General features: G+C 28.7%; 1 protein-coding gene across 2 annotated transcripts in view; it reads right to left on the reverse strand.

The window, feature by feature from the left end:
• Positions 1-17,493, reverse strand: part of LOC122503190 (filamin-A) — a 98,009-nt gene that overhangs the window by 60,122 nt on the left and 20,394 nt on the right. Inside the window, exons 3-12 of one of the 2 annotated variants that reach the window (XM_043613638.1) lie at positions 11,685-12,034; positions 10,949-11,076; positions 9,272-9,286; positions 8,301-8,439; positions 5,658-5,942; positions 5,192-5,502; positions 4,353-4,779; positions 4,018-4,233; positions 3,482-3,869; positions 2,949-3,293 (exon numbers count right to left, since the gene is read on the reverse strand). In XM_043613638.1, the coding sequence (XP_043469573.1) occupies positions 2,949-3,293; positions 3,482-3,869; positions 4,018-4,233; positions 4,353-4,779; positions 5,192-5,502; positions 5,658-5,942; positions 8,301-8,439; positions 9,272-9,286; positions 10,949-11,076; positions 11,685-12,034 (2,604 nt within the window). The remainder of the gene's footprint in view (positions 1-2,948; positions 3,294-3,481; positions 3,870-4,017; positions 4,234-4,352; positions 4,780-5,191; positions 5,503-5,657; positions 5,943-8,300; positions 8,440-9,271; positions 9,287-10,948; positions 11,077-11,684; positions 12,035-17,493) is intronic. The other variant, XM_043613639.1, reaches the window with a different exon arrangement.

Raw genomic sequence — 17,493 nt, forward strand, 5'->3', positions numbered from 1 at the left:
AAATCCATCAATTTTTAAAAAAATTTGTATACCACAAAAAATTTGACATGTTTTTTGAGGTTAGGAAAAAACGTACACGTGCTGGACCAAAACGGACACCGGATTCGTGTTCAGCGGCCCAAAATACATGGGGATAGGGTACTCTGATCTTCCAACCCCGACACTTTTTTTATTTTGTGTGGCTGTGTTACCCCACCTTCTATGCTACTGAAGATCTGTTATTAACCCAACATAAATATTTAACCGCCAGATTAGTTCGGTCGGATAAGTGCCTCGCTCGGCGGACGCTGAAGGACCAAGGGTACTTGGTTCGCGCCCTTTAGCCTAGAATTTTCCCGGCACGTGAGATAATCTGAGTGGGAAGTTTGACATCGAGATATAATGATGTGCATATTGTAAAAGAATTTATATTCCCCAGTAGCACGTAATATTGGGAACATTCCAGCAACATTGAGGCAATATTGGTAATGTTAAGGCAGTGTTATCAATGTTACTGTAATATTACGTGCTACTGGGGTTTAAACACTTGTATAGCTAGATAAGCGTAAGACGGGTGTATAAACAAATAGATAAAAAATAAACATAAATATTTGTTAACTATCTAAATCGGTCTGTAAAAAATACCAAATACCAAAACTTAATAAGATTTACAAACGAAAAATTTTTCTTCCTTAGAGATTTTTATATGGCAATGAGATAATAGTATATTACATTATAAGGGCAGAAAGTTCGAATTCCGGCACTCTGCGAAATGATGTCCGAGGCGAAGACGAGAGCATCATCGCACTGTGAAGGGCTTCGAAATTTCTGCCCGTGTAATGTATACTATTTTTCTTTATATACGGTCGAAAGTACGCCCGTTAATTTATTTTTTAAGAAAATTGCAATTGTGATTAATTTGACGTGTGAGGAGCTGTGGTTTTCGTGAAATCAGAATTTAAATGATTTTGCGCATGATTAATTGTCAGTGTACATCACATGGTCAGCGACCCTTTCCTAGTCTCTTTCAGGTGCCGTTCTGTGGGAATATGGAAGAAGGGTTCTTCCGAAAATTGCGAAGCAAAAACAAGGAAACGATTTTGATAGCGGGAAAGCCTACTGGGAACAATCAGATGGGTCGACATTTACTTGCGGGTTTCCGAGAAGTCGTGACGCGGTTTTTGACAAGTGTTAGAATCGAGAGATATTTGAGAGTTTGATTTCTTATTTTGTAATTTATTAATTATTTCGAGTTTTGAGTTTTATTAATAAATAGTTGTTTGCGTTAATTCTGTGTTTTAATGTGTTTTGCGTTCATTGTGGACCGGAGGAGAGTGCTAAAGCGTAGAGAATATTGGTAGCGTCTCAACGGTCGTGTTTGAAAAGTTCGTTTGGTTGTTCGTTGTCAAGTTGACCGGTTTGCATCACGGCATCGTCTTGGAAGAATTCCCCGATGAGATTTTGTGTTTTTTGAGGAAGCTGTAGTTGCGAGTAGCAGAGTGTTTCTTGGACGGGATTCGATGCAAATGTTTCGGATTGAATATTTAAATATATTAATCTGATTCATCAGTAATCTCTTCGTCACAACAGAATCCTCATGGGCAGACTTTTTAATTGTTCTTAACCCAAGCCACGGAATTCAATTGGAGGAATTCAATATAAAAAGGAATTTGTCCCGTGTATCATTTTTGTATTTACTTGTATTCTGATCATTTAAAAATGAAACGTTCACCATTTATCCACGCAATTTTAAGATGTTTGTAATGAAGTGGCTTTACTGATTTCGAAGTATTTCCATATAACGCAAAATAGCTGCATGTTAAAGTACTGTGTGGGTTTTTGAAAGCTCTAGGTTTGGCAGGTTTCCAATAATCATAAGTGTCAGTTTATGGCTACCAGAAGCATAACTGAATGCCATAAAAATGATTCTCTTCTTCGTTTATCTCCCAGAGTAGATTCTTCTTGTCACCACATGAAAGTTTCAGCTGGTAACATTTTATAATTTAAAATAATCTCATCACAATTGTAAATCTTTTTAAGTCTGTAATCTCTATCCTTAATTCTTTTATCAACTTCTGCCTTAAAATCTGACAGAAGCGAATTGTTATCAGATAATTTTTCTCCACAATGTTTAGTTCAAGTATATGTCCTCTTTTCCATCTGCTAAGCCAAACACTTCTTTCTGTAAAATCTTCAGCAAAATTAGGAAAAACAGATCTAAGTGTAATTACTTTCGCTTGTAAAATTGGTTCATAAATAGTAGCTCTTTTTTCTCGCTGTTGCATAAACCATAAAAACAAAGAATCTCATAATTTCTCATAACTGCTTATCTTAAGAGTTTTTTTTATAAAGAAAGAGAAAATATTTTCTTTGTCTCCCACTATTCAAATTTGACACTATTACCTACATCTCCAATCAAAAACAGTGACTACACCATATTCTACAGGAATTTTTTCAAATACTCTTTTCTAAGTTTTGAAGCTTTATAATTTCCTTCAATAATCATAAGTTTCTTATGCTTTAAACCTGCCATGCTATCAATTTAATCGACTTACACGTAAATTATCGATTTTAAACTAAACACAAGCGTAATCAGGGTGAACATCTATTTTATGAAATATTGAAGATTCATGTAATTTATAAGCTTGATAATCAGAAGATAAATATATTGTATTAATTTATTATCAACGTTTATCTCCTTGACTACGAATTTCAATGTCTTGTTTTTTTTAATTTAGTGTTACAAAATTCTTGATAAAAGATCATTTACGGCCTAATAGAAAAGAGTTAAGTTCGATTTTAAATTTATTGATCATTGTCATATGTTTCGTAAATCTTGAGAAAGAATAGTCTTTTCACTAAATTTTAATGTTCCTTAGAAGCATTAACAAAAAATTGTATTCTAAATTTCTAATACGAAATTAAAAGTTTAAAACGCTTAAATAAATTAAAATACAATGAAAACGAACCTTTTGTTTCAACAGTAAAGTGATTTGGTTTGTTAACCACACCCTTTTGGAGTCCAGGTCCGAAAGCACGACACCGTCCTGCATCACTTGTTTTCTTGACGCTTACTGGAAATGGAGATCCAGGAACGGGAATATTATTACAAAGAACATCTATTGTGTGCGGTCCTTCTACGAAAGGCGTATATTCAACTTTATACGTTCCGTCATTTTGAGGCGTAATCACTTTTTCAAGTACTCCACCAGTTGGATTATTGATAGAACAAGAAATTGGTACGTCTTCGTTTTTCACTTTTGGGACAGCTCGTGTGTCAATTGTAAATTCTGTTGGTTGATTCACATTAAGATCTGCAAAGAAAAAGTATACTTTTGAATATGATTATGAAAAAATAAAAAACGGACGAGAATTATATTCAAAGTAATAGGCGAAGAGAAATCTCTTCGAATTGATTACCCTAATTATAATTTTTCATTAAGTTCATTTTTATTTTCATAAAATTGATTGGATATAATGATTAGTAAAAGAAGAAACTTACTTGGAGAAAGTCCATCTACTTTAACTTTGGAGACGTCTAATGCTGGCTGAACGTTAACTTTATATGGACTACTCGGAACTTTCAGTCCTCCATAATTTAAATTCACAGTGTAAGGTCCGGGTGTAGGTGGACAATAATCAACGGTATAAGTTCCATCCTCGTTATCAGTTAAAGAAATAGGAAGATCTCGTCCTTCCGGATTTTTCACAGTGACCTCTAAATCTCCAGGTCCCGCTTCGCGACAATTAACATTGAAATGTATAGGCGTATTAGATTTTACATTTTTCTCCAATCCTGGACCAGAAGCTGTTACTAAGGCAGGATTAAGTGGAGCTGCCACTTTTACTCTGTATGGAGATTTCTTAACAGCAACTCCTCCATAACTCACCTGTAGAGAATTTTTAAATTATATTAACAATAATAACACAAGACTTTATTGACTAAAATGTTACAACCGATTCTTATAAAATTTTGGCAGTAGAATCCGAATTTGACATTGAATATTTTAAATTGGATTTAATAGATTTCTGTCGTACCATGACAACATGCTGAGAACCTGAAGTCGGTGTATAATGACACTGATAAGTACCATCTCGTTTATCATCAATTTTGATTGGAACATCGCGTCCCAGGCCATCTCGAATTTTAACATCAAGAGGAGCTTTACCAGCTTTTTTAGTGTCAATTGTGAAGTGAGTTGGTTTATTTGACGAAACTCCTTCCGGTTGTATTCCAGGTCCATGAACATCAACCTAATTACAAGAAATCAGTGGTTTACATTTTTTTTAAAGAAAAAGAAGACACAAGACAGAAATATACTTGATATTAGGAGGTATACAAGTAACTTAAGTTATAAATATGTGGAACAAACCTTATCCGGTTCGTAGTCAGCTTTCGGGATAATGTTGGCAATATAGGGAGACTTGGGAATTTCTTCTGAATCACAGAGAATATGAATTGCATAAGGGCCTACAGCAGTTGGATAATAAGTGACGTCTGCTGTGCCATCGCCATTGTCAAAACAATCGATTTTAGCCTTGGACGGACCCTCAATAGAGAATCCGAGAGCTCCAGTCTCTCCATTTGTATCGACTACAAATTTCGCTGGATATCCAACTACACCTCCAGTCAATCCGGGTCCAAAAACTCTGATATTTGATTCTTTGTATGGTCCGACATTTACTTCAAATGGTGACTTTCGAATTTCTTTTCCTCCATAGGTTACCATTACTACATGACGTCCTTCCTTCACAGGATTGTAAACGCAATTGTACGTCGTAGCATCCACTTTTGTTAGCCTAAAGTCATTTCAATAACTTAATTAATACTTCAATTTTTGCAATTACTTATTCATTTATACATTCGACTTTTGCCTTAGTACTAACATTACAAGTGTCCTTATGGAAATGTCTTACAAATTATGTATCTTATTTACTAGATTTTTGCGCCTACAGCACATCAGTAATCAAAGTGAGGTATTATGGGTGAAGAAACTAGTTGGATTTTTAAATTCACTGGAAGAGCTTTTCTATTAAATTTAAACAGTTGTAATGTCACATAAACACGTTTATGAATGTGACCAATATTCTACAGATCGAGTTGTACAATTGGGTGGTTCAAATTTTTAGCGATTTTAAAGTTATTCGAATATATGCTTTCAAACATTGCCTTACCAATGGATAAAAAGTAAATTATTTTGACAATACTCACTGTGCAGGTAGATTAACACCACCGGGACCAATCACTCGAACTTCGGGTTCTCCATCCCCGGCGTCTTTTGTTATAATAGTGAAATCTGCGTCATCTTTAACACGTACTCCGTTAGGCAAAAGTCCTCGACCATAAGCTCTGCACTTCTTTGCATCGGAGACGGGGGCCATATTAACTCCCATCGGACTTTCAGGAATAAGTTTACCGGCAAAAAAGACATTAACAGAGTGAAGGCCAAGAACGGGAGAAACGTATTCACACCTCCAGACGTTTGGTGATGTTTGTCGTAATTTTGACGGAATGATGTTTTTCTAAAAAAAAGGATGAATATAAAAACTTTTCTTATAATTTTTTTCTTTCACGAAATAAATATACAAGTCTTTAAAACATTATTTATAGAAATAGATGTAGTGAAGAAACTTCGTTATTTGAACGACTCACGAAAGTAATGAGCAAATTGAAATACCAGCGGATCGAGAACAATGACTTCTGGAACACCTCTACCAGCATCCTTGGTGAATATGTCAAAGAATGTAGGTCTGTTTATAACATTTCCAACAGGTTGAAGGCCAGGACCACTAGCTGTTACTTTAGTAGGATCTCCTGCATGTCCTTCGACAAGTACAGTGTACGGACTTTTTGGAATCTCCCTTCCGGCAAAGAGAACTTTCACTTTGTGTGGTCCTTCAACTTTTGGTGTGTAGGAAACAGAATATGTAAGATTTCTGTCTTGATTGAATCTGATATTTACCTAAAAGTTAATAATTAAATATATGTCAAAATAATTATTGAGAGGGTAAAGCAGACAATAATATCAGGATTGCCACGCTTTTGCTCATTTCAAATTCCCTGACTTTTCCAGGTTTTCCAGGTTAAAAAACGCAATTTTTCCAGGTTTTTAAAACTACATTTATATTTTACAAAATTTTAATTCTAACCTTTTTGAAATTAAACAACTTATAAAAAATTGTTATAAAACATGAAAATATCGATCACTCCGAGTCTTCGACTAGGAGCAATCGATTTCTTCATGTTTTATAATAATTAAAAATGTTGGACTGATAAAATCATCACTTTATATCCATAAGAATATTGTTACTCTAACTTATTCAAAATTACTTTCATTATTTTAATTCAATTATTGTTTTCCTCAATTTTTAACTAAAATTCTTCTTTATAAAGTTTAAATTAATTATTATTAATAATTTCTGAAAAATTTCTTTCAACATTTTCAAATCCTTTTGTTTACAATTCAATTTTACGAAATTTCATCGATTATTCAGGTATTCGGAAATTCTTCAATCAAATATATATTAGAAAATAAAAACTTTAAATAACTCCAAAAAAATTCAATTCAACTTTTACAAAAAAATTAAATCTACACAATTTTAAGTTAAAAGTATAAAAAATTCAAACATTAAAAGATTATAATTTGAGACCTGCTTTTCAAAACTCAATTGTTATTTAAAGTTTTAACTGAAATTCATATTTGAATCAATTATTATTAGAAAATTCTACGACAATTCAATTATTTAAATACAAAAAAAAAATTATTGTAGAATTGAAAGTTTTTTAAAATTCATCTCTCATTTAAAGAATTTTATCAACAAATTTTTAAATAGGTAATTAAAATTCTTTTGTGAAATTTCAATAAAATTTTTAAGAACAATTTCATTTTTCAAGAAATTAGATTAAAAATGTATTAAAAATAATTGAATCTCTGTAAAAAAATTTCATTGAATTGAGAAAAGTTCTTGAAAATAATTAAAAATTTTGTCAAGAATTTTATTAAAATTTTTTTAAATAATTGAAATATTGCCAAGAATTTTATTAAAATTTCTGAAAATAATTAAATTTTAGAGAAAAATTTTAATATTTATAAAAATAATTGAAAATTAGATTAAAAATGTATTAAAAATAATTGAATCTCTGTAAAAAATTTCATTGAATTGAGAAAAGTTTTTGAAAATAATTGAAATTTTGTCAAGAATTTTATTAATATTTTTTTAAATAATTGAAATATTGCCAAGAATTTTATTAAAATCTTTGAAAATAATTAAATTTTAGAGAAAAATTTTAATATTTATAAAAATAATTGGAATTTTGACTATAACTTTTATTAAACTTTTGACCATAATTGAATTTCTGCTAAGAATTTTATTACTTTTGAAAATAATTGAATTCTTGAGAAGAATTTTTTAATAATATTTTTTTTTTAAATACCTAATTATTTTTAATACAAAAATAAATAATTTATTGAATAATTGAATGTTTCTCAAAATTGAATTCTCATAAAAAAAAATTAACAAATTTTTAAATAATTGAATTCTTTTGACGAATTTTAATAAAATTTTAAGTATAATTACATTTTTCGAGGAATTCGATTAAAATTGTATCAAAAATAATTGAAATTCTGCAATGAGTTTTATTATCTATGAAAATAATAATTGAATCCCTGTAAAAAATTGTATTACATATATATATATATAAAAATTGAATCTCTGTAAACATAAATTGAATATTTTTGAAAATAATAGAATTATTGCGAAGAAATTTATTAAAAAAATTTAAAATAACTCATTTCTTTTGGAAAATTTTATTAAAATAGTAGATATTGAAAATCATTGACTGGAGGAGAATTTTTGAAAAAAAAATTGAATTTTTTAAAAAGAATTTCATTAAAATTTTTGAAAATAATTTAATTTTGGAGAAAAACGTTAATATTTATAAAGATAATTGAAATTTTGAAGATAAATTCCATTAAAATTGTATTAAAAATAATTGAAATTTTGCGATGAGTTTTATTATTTATGAAAATAATTGAATTTCTGTATAAAATTTGATTATTTATGAAAATAATTGAATTATTGCGAAGAAAAATTTTAAAGGCAACTCTTTTAAAATTGAATTAAGAAATTTGAATTAAGAAAATTGAATTAAAGAAAAATTAAATTTCAAGAATAAGCACAATAACTTTTGAAAACAATAATTTTCCAGGATTCCAATCAAAATTCCCTGACTTCTCCAGGTTTTTTCAAGGTTTATAAAAATTCCCTGAATATTGTCTGCGCTTATTGTTTAAATTCACGATAAAAAATGTATAAAATACCGGCAACTTTTCGCCTTTAGGATCTTCAACGAAGACGTCAACTTTTCCTTTGCCCGCAGAAAATGTTTCAACAGTGAAATTAGCTGGTGCTCCAATTATTGGACCGGTAGGTTCTATTCCTGGTCCATAAGCGCGAACTCTAAATAAACAAATAATTAATTATAGTATTTACTGATACTTAATACCTTAAATATACGAAAATAAATTTAAATGCCAATCGGTTATAAGCAATACACATAGCATTAGATTACAGAATAATATAGAAATTAAAAAATTTACCCAACATACAAAAAAAAAACTGCTGCAAAGATTAAAGCTCAAATTTCAATGTGTTTATTTCGGGAACATACTTTGCTTCTTTATGAATATTTTTATTTCTAGATTATTTATTATAAATTGCGTTATTGTCATACATTATTAAAATATTTATTACCAAAAATCTCCAAAACGTAGCTTTTTGTCGAATTTTCCTATTTTTAAAATACTAATAACTTTCTATAAAGGGTTAAAAGTGCGTCTCAAAGAGATCGTCAACGTTTTTTTTTAATATTAACAATTTTTTAAAAAAACGTTTATTGGAAAATTTTAAAATGCAAAAAAAAAATAATAGATCTCTAAAAGGATATAACATAACTCCATACAGTTTTATTTATTAATTGCAATAAAACAAAATCATAAATTACTCTCCAAATTTAAATTAGTAAAGATGTTTACTAATTTGAATTAGCGACTGACTTTTTGCTTTTGAATCAGTAAATTTTATTAATAAGTTAGTTGAAACTACTATTTATTATAGTAAAGTTTATTCAATCAAAAGCAAAAAGTAAACATTTTTACTTATTTAAATTTAAAGAGTATATCTTAGCCTTAAAAATTTGGAGCGAAAATAATATTTAAAAAGAAATAGCTATTCAATAGTCAAAAATTAATCCACAAAAAGTCATTGTCAAAAATGAATCTACGCGACTTACCGAGGTGGGGGAATGCTGCAACCGAGAAATGGAAACAAATTTTATAATTATTATTTAAAAAATTTTTAGATTAGTTATTATTAGTAAAAGTGACATTAGAAACTTATTAATAATATTTTTTAAATGGTGCTCATTCCATTAAGTTCGTAAATGTGTAACGAAGTGTTTCGTTACTTACTCGGCCTAATTTACAATGTGTAGAAAAGGTATTTTCAGAGTTTAGAGAATCGTTTGTTTGTCTCTTTCTTATCAGAGGTCTGTCTCGTTTGTTGTCAAGTCTCTTGTATATTCCTTTCGTATCAGCGTGTGAGGAGCTGTGGTTTTCGTGAAATCAGAATTTAAATGATTTTGCGCATGATTAACTGTCAGCGTACGTCACATGGTCAGCGACCCTTTCCAGGTTTCTTCTAGGTGCCGTTCCGTGGGGATAAGAAGAAGGGTTCTTCCGAAAATTGCGAAGGAAAAACAAGGAAACGATTTCGATAGCGGGAAAGCTTTTGGGGACAATCAGATGGTTCGACACTTACTTGCGGGTTTCCGAGAAGTCGTGACGTGGTTTTGACGAGTGTCAGAGTCGAGAGTTATAGTTGAAAATATGATTTATTAATTTTGTAGTTGTTAATTATTTCGAGTTTTATTAATAAATAGTTATTGTTTGTTAATTCTGTGTTTTAATGTGTTTTGCGTTCATTGTGGACCGGAGGAGAGTGCCAAAGAGTAGAGAAAATTGGTAGCGTCTCAACGGTCGAGTTTGAATAGTTCGTTGGTTGTTCGTTGTTCAGTTGACCGGTTTGCATCACGGCATCGTCTTGGAAGAATTCCCCGATGAGATTTTGTGTTTTGCGGAAGCTGTGGAGTTGCGAGTAGCAGAGTGTGTTCTTGGACGGGATTCGATGCAAATGTTTCGGGTTGAATATTTAAATATATTAATTCGATTCATCAGTTAATTTCTACGTCACAAATGAAAATAACAATTCTGAAATAGGCTACCTAGTGAGCACAGAAATATTCTTAACCCCTTACTATGTTTTCGGAATAGCTGAATCCAAATCTGTTGGACCAAATATTAGTTGTTTTTTGGTGTATTATGTTATATGTTTTAAGGGCGAATTTAAATGTTTCAAAATATTAAATTTCTTGGCAGAAACATCAATTCTGATATTTAAAGTTTAAGTTAAGGGCATGTTAATCAGTTGTCACGTATATGCGAATACGTATATGCGAATCACTCTGAATAACATGATCTTAATAGAAAATTCAAAATTTTTCTACAGCATATGTGACGCTCTACGACAGAAGGTATCTAGCACTAAATAATTTTACATTATGCCTTTCGTTTTTAGATTGAAATAAAATTTTTAGAGTGACAAACAGGATTAAGTCTTTATAAAAAAATTTATAATCCAATGTTTACTGGATAAAAAATATTTTTAAAAAACCATTTTTATTTTAATTAAAAACGGACTATTTGTTGAGAAAAAACTATCTCTTAAAATAATATAAAGTTTTTAAGAGCTTTTTGTCACGGAACATCATATATGCATTGATAGTTGCTAAATGCAAATGAGGCTCCGGATCTTAAAAGGGCACTTGCAGCATTGATTTTAAATGGTAAAAGTGCCCTTTTAAGATCCGGAGCCTCAAATATAAAAATAATCACTGAATCTAACAACATACCTGTTTGGATTTGTGCGAGGTCTTAGTGGCGCTCCAGGTTTCAATTTTGCATTTGGATACTGCGAGAGGTATGTCATCATTGACATTTCGTCGATATTTGGATTGACCATCTCCTCTGGTTTTATGAGCTGCATTAAAAAATCAAAGAAAAATACTATATTTATCTAAGAATAAACATTCATAATGTAAATAAGGGTGCAGAATTGGTGAAAAATACTTTTTCAAATTCTTACTGTAAACAATGTGTTATAGTTATTGCGAAAATTATCTTATGCAACTCAAGCGTATTATGATCACTTTATCTACCTATACAGGCGTATAGTGAGTTCCCCCTTATAACCTAGCTGTCAATAAGTGCCTATTATTGCCCTAGGACAATAAAGTACCCATTATTAACCTAGGTCAATAAAGTACTCATTATTAACCTAGGTCAATAAAGTACTCATTATTACCCTAGAGCAATAATGGACACTTTATTGACCAGCTGGGTTATATGGAAAAACTTAGCTTGTACCAGCACAGGTAGCATAGAGTGACCATAATACGCCTTTGTTGCAAGAAGATAATAAAAAATTTGTTTTTAAATCTTTTTAATACACATTTTTCTCAAATTCGTCGAAAAAAGAAAAAAACATGGATTACTATTATGGGTTTCTTTTTTATTTATTTAATAATTGAAAAAAGCAATAACAAGTTTTTCTGGGACTATAAATAATAAGAAGAGAATATAATATACCTGAGGTATGTTCAACCAATCGTCAGCAAGACCCATAGCCTCCGAAGCATTCTGCATCGCATCATTGGGATTCCAATCCTGCCAATCAGGGCATAAACCTGGCGCAACAGCATCAACCAAGGCACCGACAGCACGACCATCGTTCCAATCTGATGTGAAATTTCCAATCGGCATGTTTGGAACTTTTGATCGGATCCAGTTCATTAGTCTTTGCTTGGGTGTAGCACCCTTGTCTGGACTTTCCATATCTTCTCCATCCCACATTGGCATCGATATCGAGTAGTGAAGAATGAGAGTCCATATTAGGCCCAGAATCAATTTTAGTTTACAGTCCACAATGTCAGTAGAATCTGTCAAACAAACAAGTTTTGGAAATAATTTCACAACTCTTATTATTGTATTGCAAGTTTCATGGCCTTCAATATTAGAAAAATTTTTGATGACCCCATAATAATATTAAAAGCCATCCAAAACCCTTTCAGAATTGACTTCAAAAATACACTGAGAAAAATGTTTAGTCCAAGCAAATGTTATTTGTTAGTACAATAACAAAAATATTTAGTTGGCTCAACCAGAATGTTGGGTAAGAAGACATAAAACTTTTTTTTTTATAAAAAATTAAACATCTTTTTTCATTTCCTCCCCTAATACAAAGTAAAAGTAATAAAAGAATAATTTACATTTAAAATAATTAATAAAAAACACCTTTCTCAGAAACGAATAAATTATAATTTACGAAAAAATCTGGGTTTAAATTGCGGGCATATAGGGTTCTCAAAAAGGGTTTGAATTTCTTAATTGGATCAACAATTTGCTCATCGAAATGATTATTTAGAAATTTTTGGAGTCCCTGGTTACAAAGCCATATTCAGTTAAAAAAATTTTTAAAATTACAGTTCGAATATTTCAAATTTTGTGCAATTTTTGACAGTGATTGTTAATGGCAATAGACTTTTGGTTACAATTAATATTTAATAATATCGAAAAACATTTTTTTTAAAAAAGAAGAAGAAAAAAGAATTAAATAAGAAATAATTTGATAAAAGAATTAAATATTGAACATCAGTGTTACGTAAATAAAATTCAGAAGTCTAAACATCTTGAATCAATATTTAAGATTTCTTCAGTTATCGCATATCAGGAAAAACTTCCTTGATATTATCACTGACAATAAGAGGGCCCTGATACGGTCAACGAAGTTCTAGCCAATGTATTTGTCGTGCCACAAAGAGAAAGTGGGCGGACTTCTTTAGTTTCGAATGAAGGTCAAACTTGTCCCAATGCCACTATGAAGATTCAGTATCCAAGATATCTGACCTCGCGTGTTTGAACCTATATTTCCTTTGATTTGGCTAAAGCATGATTTAAGAGTCTTACATAAGTAAAATATTAATTGCTATATTGAACGATTTTCAGACTCGCCTGCAATTTCCCCTAAATGCAAATGTCATAATTTTATTATTTCACATAAAAGAATTTGATAAAACTCACATTTGTTATAATTTTTCTTTTAGCATAAGTGTGGTTTGGCATATAATTCCTTATTGTCATAATGCTCATTGACAGGGTGTCTACTGAAAATATGACTTAAAATTCCAGGACATTTTCAAGACATATTTCTTTTTTTTCAGGACATTTATATGTGTAACAGGGTTGCCACAAGTCAGGGAAGTCAAGGAATTTAGGGAAAAGTCAGGGATTTTTATTAAAAGTACTAAAAAAAAAATTTAATTTTTAGAATTTATAGAAAAATTCTGAATTTTGGTTTGCCAATTTTTTTTGTTTGCCTTATAAACTATGAAATTGACAAAAACTTTAATATAAATCCTTCAATTTTTTCTATTTTTGACAATAATTTCTTTTTAAATAACTTCGCATAAATTCAATTATGTTCAAAAAATTTTTTTAAATTCTCGTCAAGATTTCAATTATCTTTATAAATAATAAAATTCTTCTCAAAAATTCAATTATTTTCAAAAAATTTAATGAAATTCTTGTCAAAATCTCAATTATTTTCAAAAATTTTCCTCATTTCAATTATTTTTAATATCTACTATTTTAATAAAATTTTCAAAAATAATTCTATTATTTAAACAAAATTTTAATAAAAATTTAACAGGAATTCAATTACTTACCAATTTTTTTTATAAATTTCTTCGCATCAATTCAATTATTTCAAATTTTTTAATGAAGTTTCTCGAAAGAATTCAAATATATAAAGAGAATTGAAAAAAATAGTCTGAGAAATTAAATTATTTCGAAAACTTTAAATAAAATTCTATAATAATTCTAATATTTAAAAAAATGTTGACAACATTCTTTACAAGATATAGTTCATTAAATTGCCATGTTAATAACATTTTCCTATACAATTCAATTGTTTTCAAAACATTTCTTCTTAAGAATTTAATTATTTTCACAAATAAATTTTTTATGGGAAATCAATTATTTAAAAGAATTTGAATAAAATTCTTCCTTAGAAATCAATTATTTTCTTTCTTGAGAATTCAATTATTTTTAAAAATTTTGATAAAATGCTTTATAGATTTGAAAAATTATAATAAAATCTGTCATAAAATACAATTATTTTTGTCAAATACAACATATTTTGTAAAGGACTCAATGCCCGTGATTCAATTATTTAAAAAAATTTGAATAAAATTCTTCACTAAAAAATAATTTATTTTCAAATAATAATATTTTTCTCTAGAATTCAATTATTTTCACAAATAAAATTCTTCACAGGAATTCAATTCTTTAAAAAGATTTTTAATAAAATTCGTTGCAAGAATTCAATTATTTTCATAAATAACAAAACTTATCGCAGAATTTCAATTATTTTTATAAAATTTTAAATAAAATGATAGAAAATTGCATTTATTCTTACAATTTTTTTTTAAATTCGCCGAAAAAATTCAATTATTATTAAAAATTTTGATAAAATTCTTCATAAAAATTAAATTTTAAATAATATGCCATTACTGAATAAATTATTTATTTTTGTACCTATTTAAATAATTGAATTCTCGGGAAATTTTCTAATTAAAAATGATTAAAAAATGGATTTTACTTAAAATTTTAAATTATAATTGAATATTAAAAACATAGCGTGAATTTTTAGAAATAATTGAATTTTGAAAAGGGTTAAAATTAAAATCTTTGAGAATTTGAATTTATAGTTAGGTATAATATTCTTATGAAATAAAATAATTATTTTATTACTCTGTCATCTTAAATTTATTATAAGTTATTGAATTTGAGAATCTTAATTCCTATATAGAAAAATAATAATGATTAAATATAGTATATTTAAAAAAGAAGTCAGGGAAAAAGTGAAAATTTTGAACCTATACTTGAACAAAAATGTTTATTTTATTATAAAAATAGTTAAAAATTAATATTGTAGATCTATCATTTTCAAAATAATTATTTGAAATCGTTTCAAAATTGGAGATCAAACTGAAGACTGACAGTTGGAGAAACACATCCTGATTCAAAGGAATTTGTTTCGCTACAAGAATTTACCATCGTTTTTAAAATTTTTTTTTTTTTTTTTTGATGGATGAATATCAATGGTTCATAACATTTTTAAATGAGAAATATTATTTTAATAATTCTCTATTTAGAATAAAGATAACTTTTTATTTAATGTTAGAAGAAAAAATTTCTCCGTGTAATTTAAATATGTATAATAGTCATATACAGTTAACACATATATTGACAATAACAACACGTGCTGCATAACCTTGTCTGCAAACATCAGCTTGAACACAACGGTAAGAACGTCTTTCATCACGTTTCTCGCAATATTTTCACTTATTTTGTAAAACATTTTAGCACAAATTAATTACTTTTTTGTTTACTTATATTCTATAACTTAATATATTTTAATGATGTTCGAATTTTACACTCGGCAATATTATAATAAAAGAGTAGAATGTAAAGATCACTCCGAGTCTGGTTATTAAACACAATTTCTATAAGGAAATATTCAAAAAAATTTCCCTCTAAAAACAATTTTCTAACTTCGTCGACTGGGTGGAAAACTACCGCATTTGAAGAATTCGTTATAATAAGTAAACCATAACATTTAAGTTAATGGTAAAACATAGCTATTCGTTAAAGCCATCATAATACAAACTATACCATCTCGGAAGATGTTTATAAAATTTCGAAGAAGAAACTTTTTGCTTTTCTTGACATCATGGAAGCATTATTTCGCCGTAATTTTTCAATTCAATTTGTTCACTTTCTTTTATACGTTTTCTGACTTTAGAAACTCAAAAGTCACATTCTTCAAAAATGTAGTTCCGCATGCGTTGTGCAAACACTTGAAACAATCATTAGTCTTTGAATCTTATTCATTAGATTTAATTGTCTTTTTCTCACTTTAAAATTTTCCAAAAAATGTTTTTTGCAAATATTAAAAAAAACTGCTAAAGTTTATCTGCTAGATGAAATATTTCTTATCTGACTATTCTTGCCCCACTCTCACCCTTACTACTACTTCTTGTTAAACATACCAAAATTTTTCTAGTAAACAATTGTTTATTTTTCAAAACAGTGTATTCTCATTGAACCTTTTTTTAGTGCATAGAAATTTCTATTTAAGAATAAGCATAAGTCTATTTTATTTCTAGCAACAGTATATTGTCAACTTAAAATGAAAGCAAAAATATTTCTTCTTGTCCAAATTAGTTTACTGGCTTAATGTTAAGAAACAGAGCTAATCAATTTTTTTATTATAATACTCTTAGAAATTACGTCACTGAAAGTTGTTCAATTGTGTAATGCTATTATTCCATCATCACTGAGGCGGTGGTTAGAAATAAGACAATCCGTAATTATAAAATCTGTCATTTAGGAGGATTAGCTAACTAATGCATGGAATGTATTATTGAATTCCATGTGTAAACTTTCATTAGAGATATAATTTTTAACAGGGACCGTCACGGAAATCAAATTTTGATTTCGTTACGATATTCCAAAACAAAACGAAATTATTAATGTATTTTGATTTTGATTCGGTAACGAAACAAAATTTACTTCCTGTTTCGATTCTGATACTGTAACGAAACAAAATTCACTTCCTATTTTGATTCCGATAATGTAACGAAACAAAATTTACTTCCTATATTGATTCTGATACGTTAACGAAACAAAATTTACTTCCTATTTTGATTCTGATATTATAATACTGCAATTCGGTTTTCTTATAGAAACAGAAGTCGATTCGAATTCTATTTCAGATTTCGTCTGTAAAAACGATATTATCTTCTGATATATTTGACATTTGCAACAAAATTTAGGTTCAATGAGACTTATACACGCGCAGTAGTATTTTATCAAAATTAAAATAAAAAAGAATTTTGATTTTGATATTGGAATCAAAACTAAATAGAATGGAATTTTGATTTTGATATTGGAACCAAAACGAAATAGAATGGAATTTTGATTTTGATATTGAAACCAAAACGAAATAGAGTTCAATTTTGATTTTGATATTGGAATCAAAACTAAATAGAGTGGAATTTTGATTCTGATATAGAAATGGAATATTTTTCCAAGTAATTTTAATAAAATTCCCTGACATATTCAGGTTTTTTTTTGCAAAAACTGTTTAAATCATTTAAATTTATATAATTCATTGAACTTAGTAACCATATAATAATATAATATTAAAAAAAATTATTTCACGAAAATTATATTCTTTCTAACTAAAGACATTACTACAATTTAGTAGAATTCATGTAAGAATTCTATAGAATCGTTCTAGTCAAATTCTATAGAATATTTTCAGTTGGGTTTC

Source organism: Leptopilina heterotoma, unplaced genomic scaffold (genome assembly GCF_015476425.1).
Source record: "Leptopilina heterotoma isolate Lh14 unplaced genomic scaffold, ASM1547642v1 Lhet_247, whole genome shotgun sequence".
NCBI classification, from domain to species: Eukaryota; Metazoa; Arthropoda; class Insecta; order Hymenoptera; family Figitidae; genus Leptopilina; species Leptopilina heterotoma.